At 38.7% G+C, this 13,560-nt stretch overlaps 1 protein-coding gene across 4 annotated transcripts in view; it reads right to left on the bottom strand.

The window, feature by feature from the left end:
• The window catches only part of LOC119740388 (diacylglycerol kinase zeta-like), a 33,192-nt gene continuing 19,632 nt past the window's right edge, over window positions 1–13,560 (bottom strand). Inside the window, exons 15-22 of one of the 4 annotated variants that reach the window (XM_038215665.1) lie at window positions 13,016–13,116; window positions 12,668–12,820; window positions 11,887–12,145; window positions 10,507–10,614; window positions 8,445–8,539; window positions 8,110–8,268; window positions 7,056–7,334; window positions 1–4,267 (exon numbers count right to left, since the gene is read on the bottom strand). In XM_038215665.1, coding sequence (XP_038071593.1) covers window positions 7,093–7,334; window positions 8,110–8,268; window positions 8,445–8,539; window positions 10,507–10,614; window positions 11,887–12,145; window positions 12,668–12,820; window positions 13,016–13,116 — 1,117 coding nt within the window. In that variant the 3' untranslated portion in view covers window positions 1–4,267; window positions 7,056–7,092. The remainder of the gene's footprint in view (window positions 4,268–7,055; window positions 7,335–8,109; window positions 8,269–8,444; window positions 8,540–10,506; window positions 10,615–11,886; window positions 12,146–12,667; window positions 12,821–13,015; window positions 13,117–13,560) is intronic. The other 3 variants (XM_038215664.1, XM_038215666.1, XM_038215667.1) reach the window with 3 other exon arrangements.

The raw sequence follows: 13,560 nt of genomic DNA, 5'->3' as shown, positions 1-13,560 counted from the left end.
TGAATTTGCCACATCGTTGCCTATTTATTCCAATAGGCATTTTACAATGATGCAATAGTGAATATTTCACCCTCAATCAACACTCTTGAAATTAACTCCTGATTTGTTCCCAGCCTTTTCTCGGTCACAACTGGTTTTTGCCGTTACACCCCAAAGTACGGTCCTTGAAATATCCATAGCTTTTAATTTTTTTTTTAAATTTCAAAATATACATCAATTCAACTACATGTGGGCCTTCAAAAGCCACACACACGTGAAGACCGAAAACCGAAATTTCAGAATATAATAAACTGTCTTTTTTTAATAATAATAATTTCACCAGAAAGACGTTTCCTACACATAACACTTTTATAAGCAATACCTTTTTACAACAAATGCCGATGTTGCTACACATCGTGCACTAGTCACTTACGGTTGATTACAATAAAACTTTAATTAATAAACGAATTAGTACCAAATGGTACAATTTCTACAATTATTTTACCTTTGACCTTCCAAAGGCACAGATAGTCACCACATCATCAGTATCGCTTGGTATCGGTGAATAGTCAAGTTTTTAGTCTCTGCACTTTTTACAAAAAAGTATAAAACAATTCTGGATCTACATTGTACACAACGTCACGGATGTATTACGTGCGTCCGTTTTCAAGGGAGTATTTTTCCAATTTTGTCAAATTCGGTTCAAGTCAATTTCTTGTCATTACCATCTCATTATGGTCTTTTGCTATCACGCCACGTGGTGGGGAAGGCTTAATTTTTTTAGCTATTTACTATTGATAAACCTACTTTTTTATAGGGACCAACTGAATAGTGAACATGGCTTTTGACGTACTTTTGTTGTTGTTTTAAAGTAAATTAAAATCTACCAAAACTATACTTATATCGCAAAGTAAATTCAAACACTCTTTTTTTAACCAACCAAACGCATCTGTGGCTGGCGGGCACAACACATCGTATGATAACCTTATGGCAGAATATACCGAAGAATAATCAAGGAAATCTAGTGGTTCGACAGAGATACATGTTGTTCAAAGACTTAACCCAATCATTCAAGTCAAGTTTAGAAACTGCACCCGCTTCCCACTGCAGGGTCGTGATGACCCTGCATCGTGATGATCGTGATGATCGTGATGATCGGCTGTTTTAACGAAAGAGGGCGCTGCTTCGCACACTAAGGAGAGCGAGTTGAGGGCAATGGCGGGCACTATTCGCCATATATAATAACTTTTTACCAGGGAAGAGTTATTAAAAAGTTTACCTTTTACTGCATGAAAAAGTTGTGTTTAAAAGAAATGTAAGGGGGACTTTTTGTCTTCATTAGTCAATCCATTTTTTTCCCCAGTCGGTTGAGTATATCAGTCATGTTTAAGTCACTACATAAAAAGGTGACCTTCAACCTTTGGTGTGCGCCACCAACGGCGACCAGCCACTCATTTTTTTAGCTGCCCAGTGGAGTGTTTTTTTAATAGTTACTCAGCAAACCATCCCTAGAAGATAAATGGAACGCTCAAAATCGAACACCACAAATGATTCGAGACATTCCATTCGTCTTCAGATAGGGAAGTTCGTCGTAACTATAATGAAGCAAAAAGCTACAACAAAATTATAATTAATGATACAAGCTTAAAAAGCACTAAACGACCTGAGCATAAAAAAATGGAACTTTGCACAGAATTGACCGTCACATCAAAAACTGCTTGCAAATCAATAAATATAATCAACTCAATTTGTAATATTCAGCATTTTTGAGCAAAGGCCAATTTACACTACACTATAGCTATATACACAGCACCCCACATGTATATATTCCATTACAGCTAGTACGGCAGCACAAAAGACGAGCTAAATGATTTGTTATATAAACTCCGACTCCCTAAGCATTTTGCAGGTAGGTGCGTAGTATAGAATTTATCGAGCTCCATGTGCTATGTTTTCTTACCAAATAACGAAGGTTCTCTTGCAATCAAAACTTTGAACAAATATCATCAAAAACAAGGTGCCTCTTCAAAAGACTTAGCAAAACTGAGCAAAATTACAGCGTATTTCTTTTTAGCCAAACCACTAACTTTTTGTAAACAGGAAAAATATTCATCTAGAAAATATAGATTTTTTTCCTTCTAAATACAGACTACCCACTACAGCCAGTGTATGGGTCAGATGCTTGTGACACGGTCAAAATAAAACAACAAAAATAAAGTCAACAGAAGATATCTAGCCAATGTTCCTCTTTAAATAACATATCACCAAAAATATAATGGTATAATGTAAAAATATTAACATTTTGAGGACCTAAATGTTTTCAGTTTTAGCAGAATTATTTTGATCCAGCTAAAAACAATGGCATCCTTGACAACCTGAACGATATTATCATGCACCCCAGATAACTATTTTTGGTCGTTTACGTACCTTAATTAATATTTTCATTTTACACGGCCTTATACTAAAAGCTGAGTCAAATTCAGAGAGAAATCTCCAAATGGCTTTTTATCATTTACATTGAAACAACGATGATTTCTTTATTTTTCCTCTCCACGATGTTTATGGCAAATGAAGACCGATTGGTGGGAATGGAAAGCATTTGCAGCAAAGAAGGATAAAAAAGTTGATTGATTGACAGATAGAGCAGACAGGTTTACCTACGAGTTTTTAGATGATTCTGCTACGGAAAATATATCCATTCTCTTCATTCTACTCACAAAACAAAAATTCTTTGCTTTCAAAGATTAAACAGTATCCATTTCTTTTTTTCTTTTTTTGGATAGAATATGTTGACGAAATAAATCAATAGTGTTAAATGCTTTAATTAGAAAATATAAATTGAAGTGCATTTAAAAAAATACAAGGTGCTGTACAATAAACTATTTTCCTACAAGGTTATTTAAGTATTGAATCAAAAATAATTTGAAATAAAAGATCAATTCTTTATTAAAAGGAAAAGCTGTTTCATATATCAACTATTGATAGTTCAAATTTAAGTTTGACAAAAATAACGGGTAGGGTTATATACTGTGAGAAAGGGAATACCACGCTATCAGCACCATTGTCTCAATTCTTATCTTTGACAAAATATCTTACTATTATTTTCATCTATTCTCGTTTGAATGACCTTATATACCAATATATCTTGTTGGGCATTAACTCCAGTCTGGTACCCCACAGATGCACCATCATTGCATTGCAAATGACATAAGGGTAACAGGTGACGAGACGTTGCAACAGAAATGGATTAAACACTGGTAAACCACAGACTTGGAAATATCAAAAAAATGTGGAAAAAAATATACGTTCGGTTCCTACTCTCCAGAATCATTAGGTGAGCTAAATGCTGCCGCAAAAAATCGATCAATCTTAAACAATGTAATTACTTGAGTATCTTGAATTTATGAATATTTATCAGGAACTTCTTCTGAACGCATGACCTCAATTCTAGGTCATAGATCCCAACCTCTCATAACGTTTACCATACTTTCCCTAATCCTCTTATGCAAACTTGAATCAAACTCCTGGAATCAGAGTCTACAACATTGGGTCAAAGGTTATTGTGAAACTTTACAGACATTACATTCAGCAGCACATTCCATTGCACTCTCGAGCTCAGTGTACATATTTATTGCAGTTCACTTTACGTATGCACCAAAGCCCTCCAGGGGGCGCTCTTCACGTAGATTTCTGCGATGCTAGAAGGCAATGGAGAATTCTGCACAAGAGCTTTTCATCAAAGTTCAAAACTTTGTCTTCTGAGTAGCACACATCCACTAGAACCTCATTTTGTTTTTATCTTTTTTATTTTTTTGCTGTGCCATATTTCTGTGGCACCATGACCTATGATTCACCACAAGAGGACGCTGTTGTCCGCGCAGCAAAACAGGCAGCCCCTTGCTTCTCTCAAAATCTCATTCCAACTATAATATACAAGTTTCCATGCAACCTCTGTATGTAAATATCTCCCATCTCCAGTATTAACAAAGTTGAAGGGTCACAGTTTCAAAACCGTGACAACAACCTAACTTTGGTCCACATTTTTTTTAACCGACTTTTACATCCAAAATATCAGACACCATCAGGAAAACATCTTTGATTGTTTAATTATTCGTTTCCATCAGCAAACTCCTGGTGGATCGTATACCGTTTACTGATTACACTGATAGTTTTATGGAGTGACTGACATACCAGATGTTCAGTGGTGGCACTGATGTTGCGTGTTTCTCCCATTGCTATACCGCCGTTTCGTGGTCCTCTGATAACATGAGCTGATAGCGTTCCCGGCCTAGATGATACAGAGACAAAAACAAAGAAATCATGCCAAGGAAATAAATAACATCCTCCAAAAAGAACGCTTTGTTTCCATCTAAACAAGTTACCAAGAATGAAATTGTAAACTCTGCAGCGTATTGCCTGTATAGCGACAGCCATGACTTAACACTATAGTAAACTGTAGACCTCTAATATGATGTGAGGCAACACACTTGCATCTTCTGGAATTTCACTAGTTGCTATAAACTGTACTTGGCAAACACTTTGGTATTTTCCACAGCTTTTAACACAGAGCCTGACTGCCTGAATTTTGTATTCATTTTTTTCATTTGTTACTTTTTTTTTTAGTGGGGCTTCCAGACAGGGTCGGCGGTACTGTCGGGAGCCCAAAATAGGTTCTGGTGGAAATCAGAACCAAAGAATAAAAAAGGGATGCCCTGTTAAAGAGGTTGATTGCCGAACGTCACTTTTTTATGACATAATGTTAAAAGTGTAGAGTAGACCGATATCAAACAATGACACAGCCCCAGTATATTTATGAAAAAGGTTCTGCCAGAATTTTTTTTTTTTTTTTAATATTTCAGGTCAATCCAGTCAGTAAGCAATCTGCAATATTTGTAATATACAAATATTAAATTCCCTCAGGACTATTCTTGACCAGAGTAGCAGCATTCATCGGTTCCTTCAGGCTAACTTTGGAATATCTAGACTTTTTTGATGTAAATAGTACTCGAGTTTCCAATGAGTGACTGCTGTTACGACATACATGCAGCATTTAAAGCCAACACCAATGAGCCAGAAACTTCTTGCCGTTTTATCATTTGTTTGCTGGCCCCAAAGATCATGTGACGGGCTAGACCATGAAATACAAATCTCAAAAGAAACTTTTGATTATTTATACCAGAAACAATTAAATATATCTCAAGCTACAATCAAAGTCTTCAAATAATGATGCAGATAACTTTCAGCAATCAATAACCTCTTTGATTTTCATTTACAGTGTATTTTTGCGTTTTTTTATCTTTCTATTTTTGGGGGGTTTATTTTTGTTTTAACTAATCAACCCCGTTTCGGGAGGTTAACTGTGACTTTTGTACTCTGTGCTGGCTTGCACAATCCGCAAAATATTCCTCTGCAAAGACTTGGTGTGGTTTCTTGACTTCCAGCCTATTACATGTATATCACTTCATAAACACAGCTCAATGAAATTTGCACCACGCTTTGCATGTTAAACTTTGACACAATCCCATCCTAACATTTTGCATGAGTTAAAGGTACCAAAAAAACTTACCATCAAAACAATTTAATTTGTGGAAAAAAGATTCTACCTGTATGCAACCTGCTTGTAATAAACTGAGTTCTCATGATGTTATATAAGTAAAATTTAGGAAGTTTAAGAGAACAAGAGATCACTTTTTTTTGGAAAAAAAGTTGTCCTTTTTGAATTTTTTTGATTGATCATCTTTGAGTACATTACAGCTTCTCAAAAAGGCAAATGGAACATATGTTAAGTTTGCATAATTCATTTTGTGGTTTTCATATTCAACTCATTTTAAGCAGTTTACATACAGTGGATTTCTTTTTTCCCTGTTATTTACCATGACAGAGGGGAAATAATGTCAGTGCAGGTGGCAGGGTGTTTGTGGGGGTGTTTGTCAGGGTTGGTGGTTGGGATGGTCAAGGAGGGTCAATCTAAACCATTTTTTTTTTAAAAGCTTAAGTAGCCAACACGAATGACTTTCATGCATATGAAATAAGCAGTATATGGATGAATTCACACACACACTCTCAACAAACTCAAATGGTCATCATCATCAAGGCAGGCAGAACATGGATTGTCTTATCTATTCATTTTTTTTTTACAATGAGGTGATGATTCAATTTAATTGATTGGATGGACTTGTTAGATTTCTTGCAGTGGCGTAAATCTGTGCCGGCGATAGGGGGGATGGGGGATGACCACAATCCAAAAATTGTCCGGCCGTGGAAATTCAAAAAGCGGAAGGGAGGGGGGGGGGGGGGGGGGGTTGGACACCGCATTACACTAGGGGACGCTCTTCAGGATATAGATGTATATCAATACAATGTATGTATACTCGCGCTTGCACCAAAAAAGTGCAATTTTTAAAGCTTTTGTACTTTGTTTCTCCACTTTTCAGTGCTATTGAATACATACCTCGAAATCAGATTTTTTTTTCATCACGAAAAAGTTGGGGGGGGGGGGGATGATTCAATAGCCCGAACCCCCCCGTCAAAAAGTGGGGGGGGGGGGGGGGGGGGGAGGGGATATATACCCCCGTCCCCCTAGGATTTACGCCCCTGATTTATTGTCTGGTCAAAATGTATACCACATTGTCAGGCAATGCTATTTGATATCATTCACTTTATTTCTTCAAAAGAGGTTAAATGAACATGTATTTCACAATGCTTACTTTTCAGTTTGACACCAAGACATTCTGAACCATAACCATGACACATTTTTTATTTGGCATACATTGAATCTCATCCAGTACATTGAAAGACAAAAAAAATAAGTTTTAAGCATTCAATGCAAGGTACATGAATGCAAGGTACATGCATGGCGTTGAACCTTCCACCTTTTCGGCTCAAAATGACAGGGAATTTTCTCGGGTCATATGAATGGGAAACAGTCATGCCAATGAAGTACACCAAAAAAAAAATTACAATCATTTCAAAATCAGAAAAAAAGAAATGACCAATGAAAACCAACCACCAAACCCGAAACCAAACTGATCGCAAAAAAAAAAAAAAAGACATGGGACACTGATTTATCCACCTGCCTGGGTACGCGAAACGCGAATGCTCTGTCGCTTGGCCTTAAACGTCTGAGGACGAGGTGGATCCCTCTTTGGTCTTACTTTCTAGGTAAGCAGCCAGTTCCAGGTCGTCGGCTTTCAGTGCCTGGAGCCGGGGGGTGTTTCCCTGGTAGTCCGTCTTGGTTAACGAGGCACCAGCTTCCACCAGCATGGCGCAGATGGTGCGGCGCATGTACCACGCTGCTTTGTGTAAGGCCGTCTGGTTCTTCTCAAAGTCCACCGCGTCCAGGATGCTTACAGGGGCTGTGGGCAGGGGTGGAAGTGATTTGTTAGCGATATCCTAGTAAGTCAGGGACAATGGAGTACGGATGTGTGACGGCATTTAGAACCAGAAAGTGCAGTGCAAACGAATGGAGTATGCGCGCGTGTTGGTTCACAGGCTGAATCACTAATGTCTTTCACACACATTTTGTGCACGTGACGTATTCACTTCAGTACTCCATGTCATGCAGGAGCTAAGGACAGATGGTATTTTTGCTAAGCGATGACCGGTTACCAGCTGAAGCGCCATACAATGTGTAGTTCTTCTGACTGGTTCTCAGCCAATTTTGCAATAAATTTGTAAAGCATCATCTGCCATGAAACTGAAACTTGGAGTCTAGTGCAAACATGGGTTTACAGATTTTGGGGCAAGCTCAAGACTTATGACTGCCATTCTCTTTATAGTAATTTGCTGCCATTTAATGTCAGGGAGGCATTAGTGCATCACGACAGCTTAGCGACATGACATCCTCTGGGTCAAGTTGGATTATAAGCATGCACGTATAGCTACATGTAGCATATTGGGGCTTGCTTGTGAGCTCAGCTTATGAAGGTACAGGACAGGAAGAATTGTTACAGCTTGCAGAAACAATGAAGAACACCATATTGCCGGTGCCTCATTCTATAGGTTAGGTTGAAAAATCCGACATTTTATTTTCTTACAAACTTCAGTTGTATTTGGCTAGTTATAATTGACATTTCACTGAAACAAGAAGTGGAATTTTAAAAAAGAAGACTTTGGGAAGTTTGTACTTACCGTTTTCAATGAGATACTGGACAATGTCTTTGTGGCCGAATCTGGCCGCATGATGGAGGGCGTTCATCCCGTGCTGGTCAACGGTCATCAGATAGGCACCCTTCCGGTGTAACTCGGAGAACTTGGCCACATCGCCTCGCTTGGAGACATCCATGAGTGCTGTCAAATGCAAAATGTATACCATATAATTATTTTCATAATTTAAAAAAAAACCCGGGATGAAACTCAAATGTAGCACGGTCAGAACTATTTCAAGGTAAATCACTATCCAAACCAGAAAAAGTGAGGTTGAGAAAGACAAAAAAGAGCAACAGTTTATCTAAATAACAACTCACTTTTGTCCAGGGGATTGAGATGTGCCGTGTCGGAGACACACAGAGTGTCCCGTCTGGGTGGCTGGGGAGAGCTGTTGGAAACTATGGCCTCACAACTGGGGAAAGAAAATAACCAGAACAACATTCACATCGATTTATTTTTGGAAAAACATCAGCGCATGGATACGTGGCATCTTGCACAGTTATAGAATAAGACTAAAATTTGACATGTTCCCCTCAACGTGCTTAATAACTTAAAACAAAACACCATTTCAGACTTTTCACTGAACACATCTTGGTGATCATTACCACTACCGGTACATTAACAAGCAGTCAAACTTATCTTGCCCAATGTTTTTGGTACAATTTCATTGAATTTCATTCCATAAACTTGTGTCCAACATTTCATCCTGCACTTCTTTTGGGTGAATTTTAAGGCAATAATTTGTTTAGTCTTAAATCGCAACAATTGCTGACATGTGTCCAGCCACATAATCATCACAAGAAGTGAAAGCAACTATGTCTCTGAGACTGATATGTGATATTAAACGCAACAGGTGGCATTTGGCCAACAGTGAACTAAAATTTCTATAAAGTAAAAAAAAAAAAAAATTCTTACTTTTCCATGCACAAGATACTGTCTACAAACATTCTGGAAGATGATCTAGATATTCTTTCTCGAACCTACGTTCTTGATAACATTCAATATAGGATTTTACTGAAGAGAAGCCCCTTTACATGTTTTAATGTACAGATAATTTATAATGTTTTAGGTAATTACAAGAACAAATAAATTGAGAGACAAGTAGGAAAAACACATTTTTTCTTCATAGAGACTCCCATGCAACATTCATTTCCAGGAGGCAAAAGTGACATTTTAAAGGACAAACTATGAGACCATCCAACAAACTGAGTCCATCTTAAAGAATATCTTAAGACTGTTAAATATGCACTCGTAGTAGTCTATCTTCCAATGTGGGTCATCCTTTAAAGTTATCGACCAAAGTGCGACATTTTCCTGTCCCTGTTACCTTGGTGCTGTATGACTTACCATTCAAGTATAATTAAGAATGGTTTCAAACAATTTTTATTTGTTGGGTTGCTATTTATAATCACTCTTAGAGGACGACTGCATTAAGGAGTGCATCAGACTTATAAAATCATAGAAGTATCGGGGACAGACAACAAAAGTGGACACCAAATGTTTAGAATGACCAGCATATTGGCTATGCTGCAGTGTTGCAGTCAAGTCTGTCACAAGCCTGTCACAAATTCTCACAAGTCCACAAAAGTACATCACAAGTAAATCACGAGTCCTAAGTCAAGTCACAAGATATTCAAATGAACTGTGACAAAAGCTTTGCTTGTTTGTTGTTCATCCTCTCGTGAACAGACTTGTGAATGGACTTGTGATGGTCTCAACTACAATTCAGAACCATAAACTTGTAACGTCTACGGATTTAGCTGGATCCAATCAGAAACAATTACATGCTCAACTTAAAAAAAAAATACAAAGATCAAAACCAAAAGGGATTAACACTTGCAACAAAATGCACATTTACTCCACAGATATTTCCAAAACGCAAGCAAATTTAGATACAGGAGATAGCAGGGAAACGGAACTGAAAAATACTCACAAGCAGTTAACAACCGAAAGTCACAAATAACGAAAACCACCAAAATGAGACAATTGGAAAAACCGACACACAAGCTCCAATAGGTCTCTCTCAAATGACTTCACTTCCTGCAGATTATCAAGTGCATAGGCATTTTGGATGTCAAATCTTCATGACGCGCTTCGGCTGCGCCTAATTTCGAAGAAATTGCGAGCAACATGCGCACATGTTTAGAACATTTTGCACACATGCGCACACACACCTGATGGCGTTGAACACGCAGTTGTAAATTTTCCTATCAAGTTGGTTGTCTATGAGAGGGGTCTGTAACAAAATTTGAGCAGACACAAGCCATGCACACCTCGAGCTGACTGCCTGAACTAACATTTGCATATCATGAATATTCAATTGTAACAGGCCAATTTGCATATACACAACCATGCATATTCATGACCACTGATGAGTACCTGCTGCTAGTGGCTGGTTGGTACTCGTTTTCATAATTAGTATTCTCAGACAGGATGCCAATGGCGCCCTCGTGTAAGTTGGGGATCTCGTCCTGATCCGTACTATCGCTATGGTAACAGTTAGAAAAGGTGACAAGCAAACAAACCACAATTGTGAATTAAAAAAACCAATATCACACGTTAGGTTAATCACACACTGCAGTGGTTAAGATTTTCAAAGTTTAATGCTGTTATGCCATAGCTGACCAAATATAGCAGCATACATGTATCTTGTTTTTTAATAACATCAAATTCCCAAACAGTGAAGAGAGTTCTTGTTTTGAGTAAAATCGGTCATGGTCCATGAGCCAATAAGCTACTGTACTGATGACGTCACACATTGCATACATATGTGCTTTCTTATGGGAGCCTCCTGTGGACAACGGTTTCGTAGCCCCATAGAAAAGCACACACATAAACAAAGTGTGACGTCATCAGTACAGAGGCTTATTTGCCATTAAAATATGAATTATGTCTGGTAAACGAATTTTCCACACTACAAATTCAAAGATTACTTTGGCAGACTGAGATCACTGTTGTCATGCTACATGATTCTGACTAAAGCTGTGTCCAAATTACTTGGCTACAGCTCGCAAAATATACATGTCCTCTTGGTAATTGACAGTAGCAAAATTATTTGGACGTAGCCAAAGCAGGCCCGTCGCCAAGGGGGGGGGGGCAGTTTGTACTGTGCCCCCCCCAATGCCCAGAGCTGGCGACGATGCTGAGCCAAAGTTCCAACAATCTCCATCTCAGGAATGATCTGGTGTCTGTGTGCCATTCTAATCCACAGTGATTAATGTTAATCTTATGATACTGTATATCTAGTACCATATTTTTTTTATCAGTTGAGCAGATAAATTTTTAAACAAACGCCTTAACTTCAATGAAGTCTGTATATATTATTGGGTTTTGCCCTTCACATATTTTTATAAACACTGCATACTCAGTGTTGTCCCAAGTGATTGTGAAAAAAAAAAATCACTCAGGGTGAGTAAGCAGGAGGTCATGGGTTCGAGTCCCATCCGAGTGATATTCTCACAATCACTCGGGACAACACTGATACAGTGTTTATACAAATACGTCGGTGAAGGGCAAAGCCAAATATTGAATTCACAGTACCCCGACGCAAATTCCATCTTATGAATAGAGGTCTGTATACCAGATACATTTCCATCTCAATTCACAAATGGGTCCAGGTCACTCACGGACATCTCAATCAAAACCATGGGGTTCCACTGCGCAGAAATTGGAAAGTTCTTGCAAAAAAGCCTTTCAAACAAGATGTTGCAAAAAGAAATTTGGAAAATTATTAGACAAGATTTTTTTTTTTCATCCTACCTCCTTGCCTGGAGCAGCTGAGCGGCACTGTGGGCCTGAGGCAGCTTCAGGATCGGCGACGGGGTGCGATTGGCCGCCCCCAGGACCTCCTGTTGGACCAGCAGGTCCGGCATGGATCCAGACTTACTCTCAGGAGAGAGATTGGAGGGTTTGGTCCGCTCGGGGTCCAGCACGTAGAGGTCGTCCGATGAGATGTCCGTGATGTAGTGAAGGTGCTCCTGGGACCGGTCGATTCGGAAGAAGCGATCGGCCGTGGTTGCTGTATGGTGAGATGCAATGAAGAGGAGGAAAATTTAGGGAAAAAAAGGGTCAGGTGATAACATATGACTGTAAATGGAATTGTTGCATCAAATTCACTGGTCTCTGGGAGCGTAAAAACTTATGGGACAAATTGTACCATGCATGAATTTACCAGGTTTGTTTTTAAACACAGATCTGCGTATTTTCTTTTGACTTGATGTCTTTTTAATTCCCTTTGAAACAACTTTTAAAAAAACTTTTAATCTTTAAGCTACACAGATAAAACATACCCTATTTTGGTGGTCTCCTAATTGGAGAATATTTGTATTTGTTTGTTCGAAAATGTAAGTCTATCGCACATGAACCAGACAGCAACATGTATTCTTTAAATGACCTCTGATGCATGCAAATGACCGTCAACTTCTAACCAATAATACTCACAGTCCAGACTAGGTTGGGACAAGTTAGAGGCGGAGCCAATGTACCTACATGACCTTTGACACATGCAAATGACCGTTTAATTCTAACCAATCATACTCACAGTCCAGGAAGCACCAGGTTGGGGACAGGCTAGAGGCGGAGCCGTTGGCGTTGGAATCCTGGAGGATGTAGACCTCTAGCAAGCGATCAATGTGGGCACGGATATGCTCCAGGTTACTGTCGCTATCGACGACAATGATGCCTAGCGGTACAGCTGTGGTTGATGGAAAAACACATAGATAAAATAAAATGTATCCATATGTTTGAAATATTAGAAAGGTTTCAAATTTCAACTGTTAACAGCCTTTCAGATTTTTTTGCCTTGTGTATGCCTACGCATCCACTTAGCAATATGGCACCCTTAAAATCAATGCATCCATTTATCGTGATGACAAATTTAGCTTCTTACATGCTTTCTTGAGCTTCTCCTTATCATAGTTGAGTCTTTCGTAGTCGAACATGCTGATCCGGCTGACTTGGATTCTTAGCCTGTCGTTGGACAAGGGCGTACTGAGGAGAGATAAAAAAAAACCAGCGGACAGAAAATCAAAAACTAGAGAATGGATGTGTACAACCATTTCTTCACATGACAATCTCTGCTCCCTGGGGAGTATACAGCTTATGCTGCCGTATGAACACAAAGGACTGAATTCATATTAATTGGTGGTGTAGTTGAGTCCATCACAAGTCCAGTCACAAGTAAAAGGGGATGAACAACATTAAAGGTTATAAAGGATTGTCCTTTTCTCAGTTCATAGATCTTATGCATGACAGCCATCTTAGATGGCAATTCTTTTGTTATGCTGGGATATGCATGAGGGAACCTTTTGTACATTATGATAATACTACTTTGTACATAATAACCAATACCTGATACAATGTCTTTAGGCGAAGTAAAAAAAATAATTCTCGTTCCCGCCCGCTTCCTTTATGGAGGCCGCCTGGATTTTTAAA

This window comes from Patiria miniata, unplaced genomic scaffold (assembly GCF_015706575.1).
Source record: "Patiria miniata isolate m_02_andy unplaced genomic scaffold, ASM1570657v1 HiC_scaffold_5, whole genome shotgun sequence".
NCBI lineage: Eukaryota > Metazoa > Echinodermata > Asteroidea > Valvatida > Asterinidae > Patiria > Patiria miniata.
This window is presented reverse-complemented; position numbering and strand designations above follow the sequence as displayed.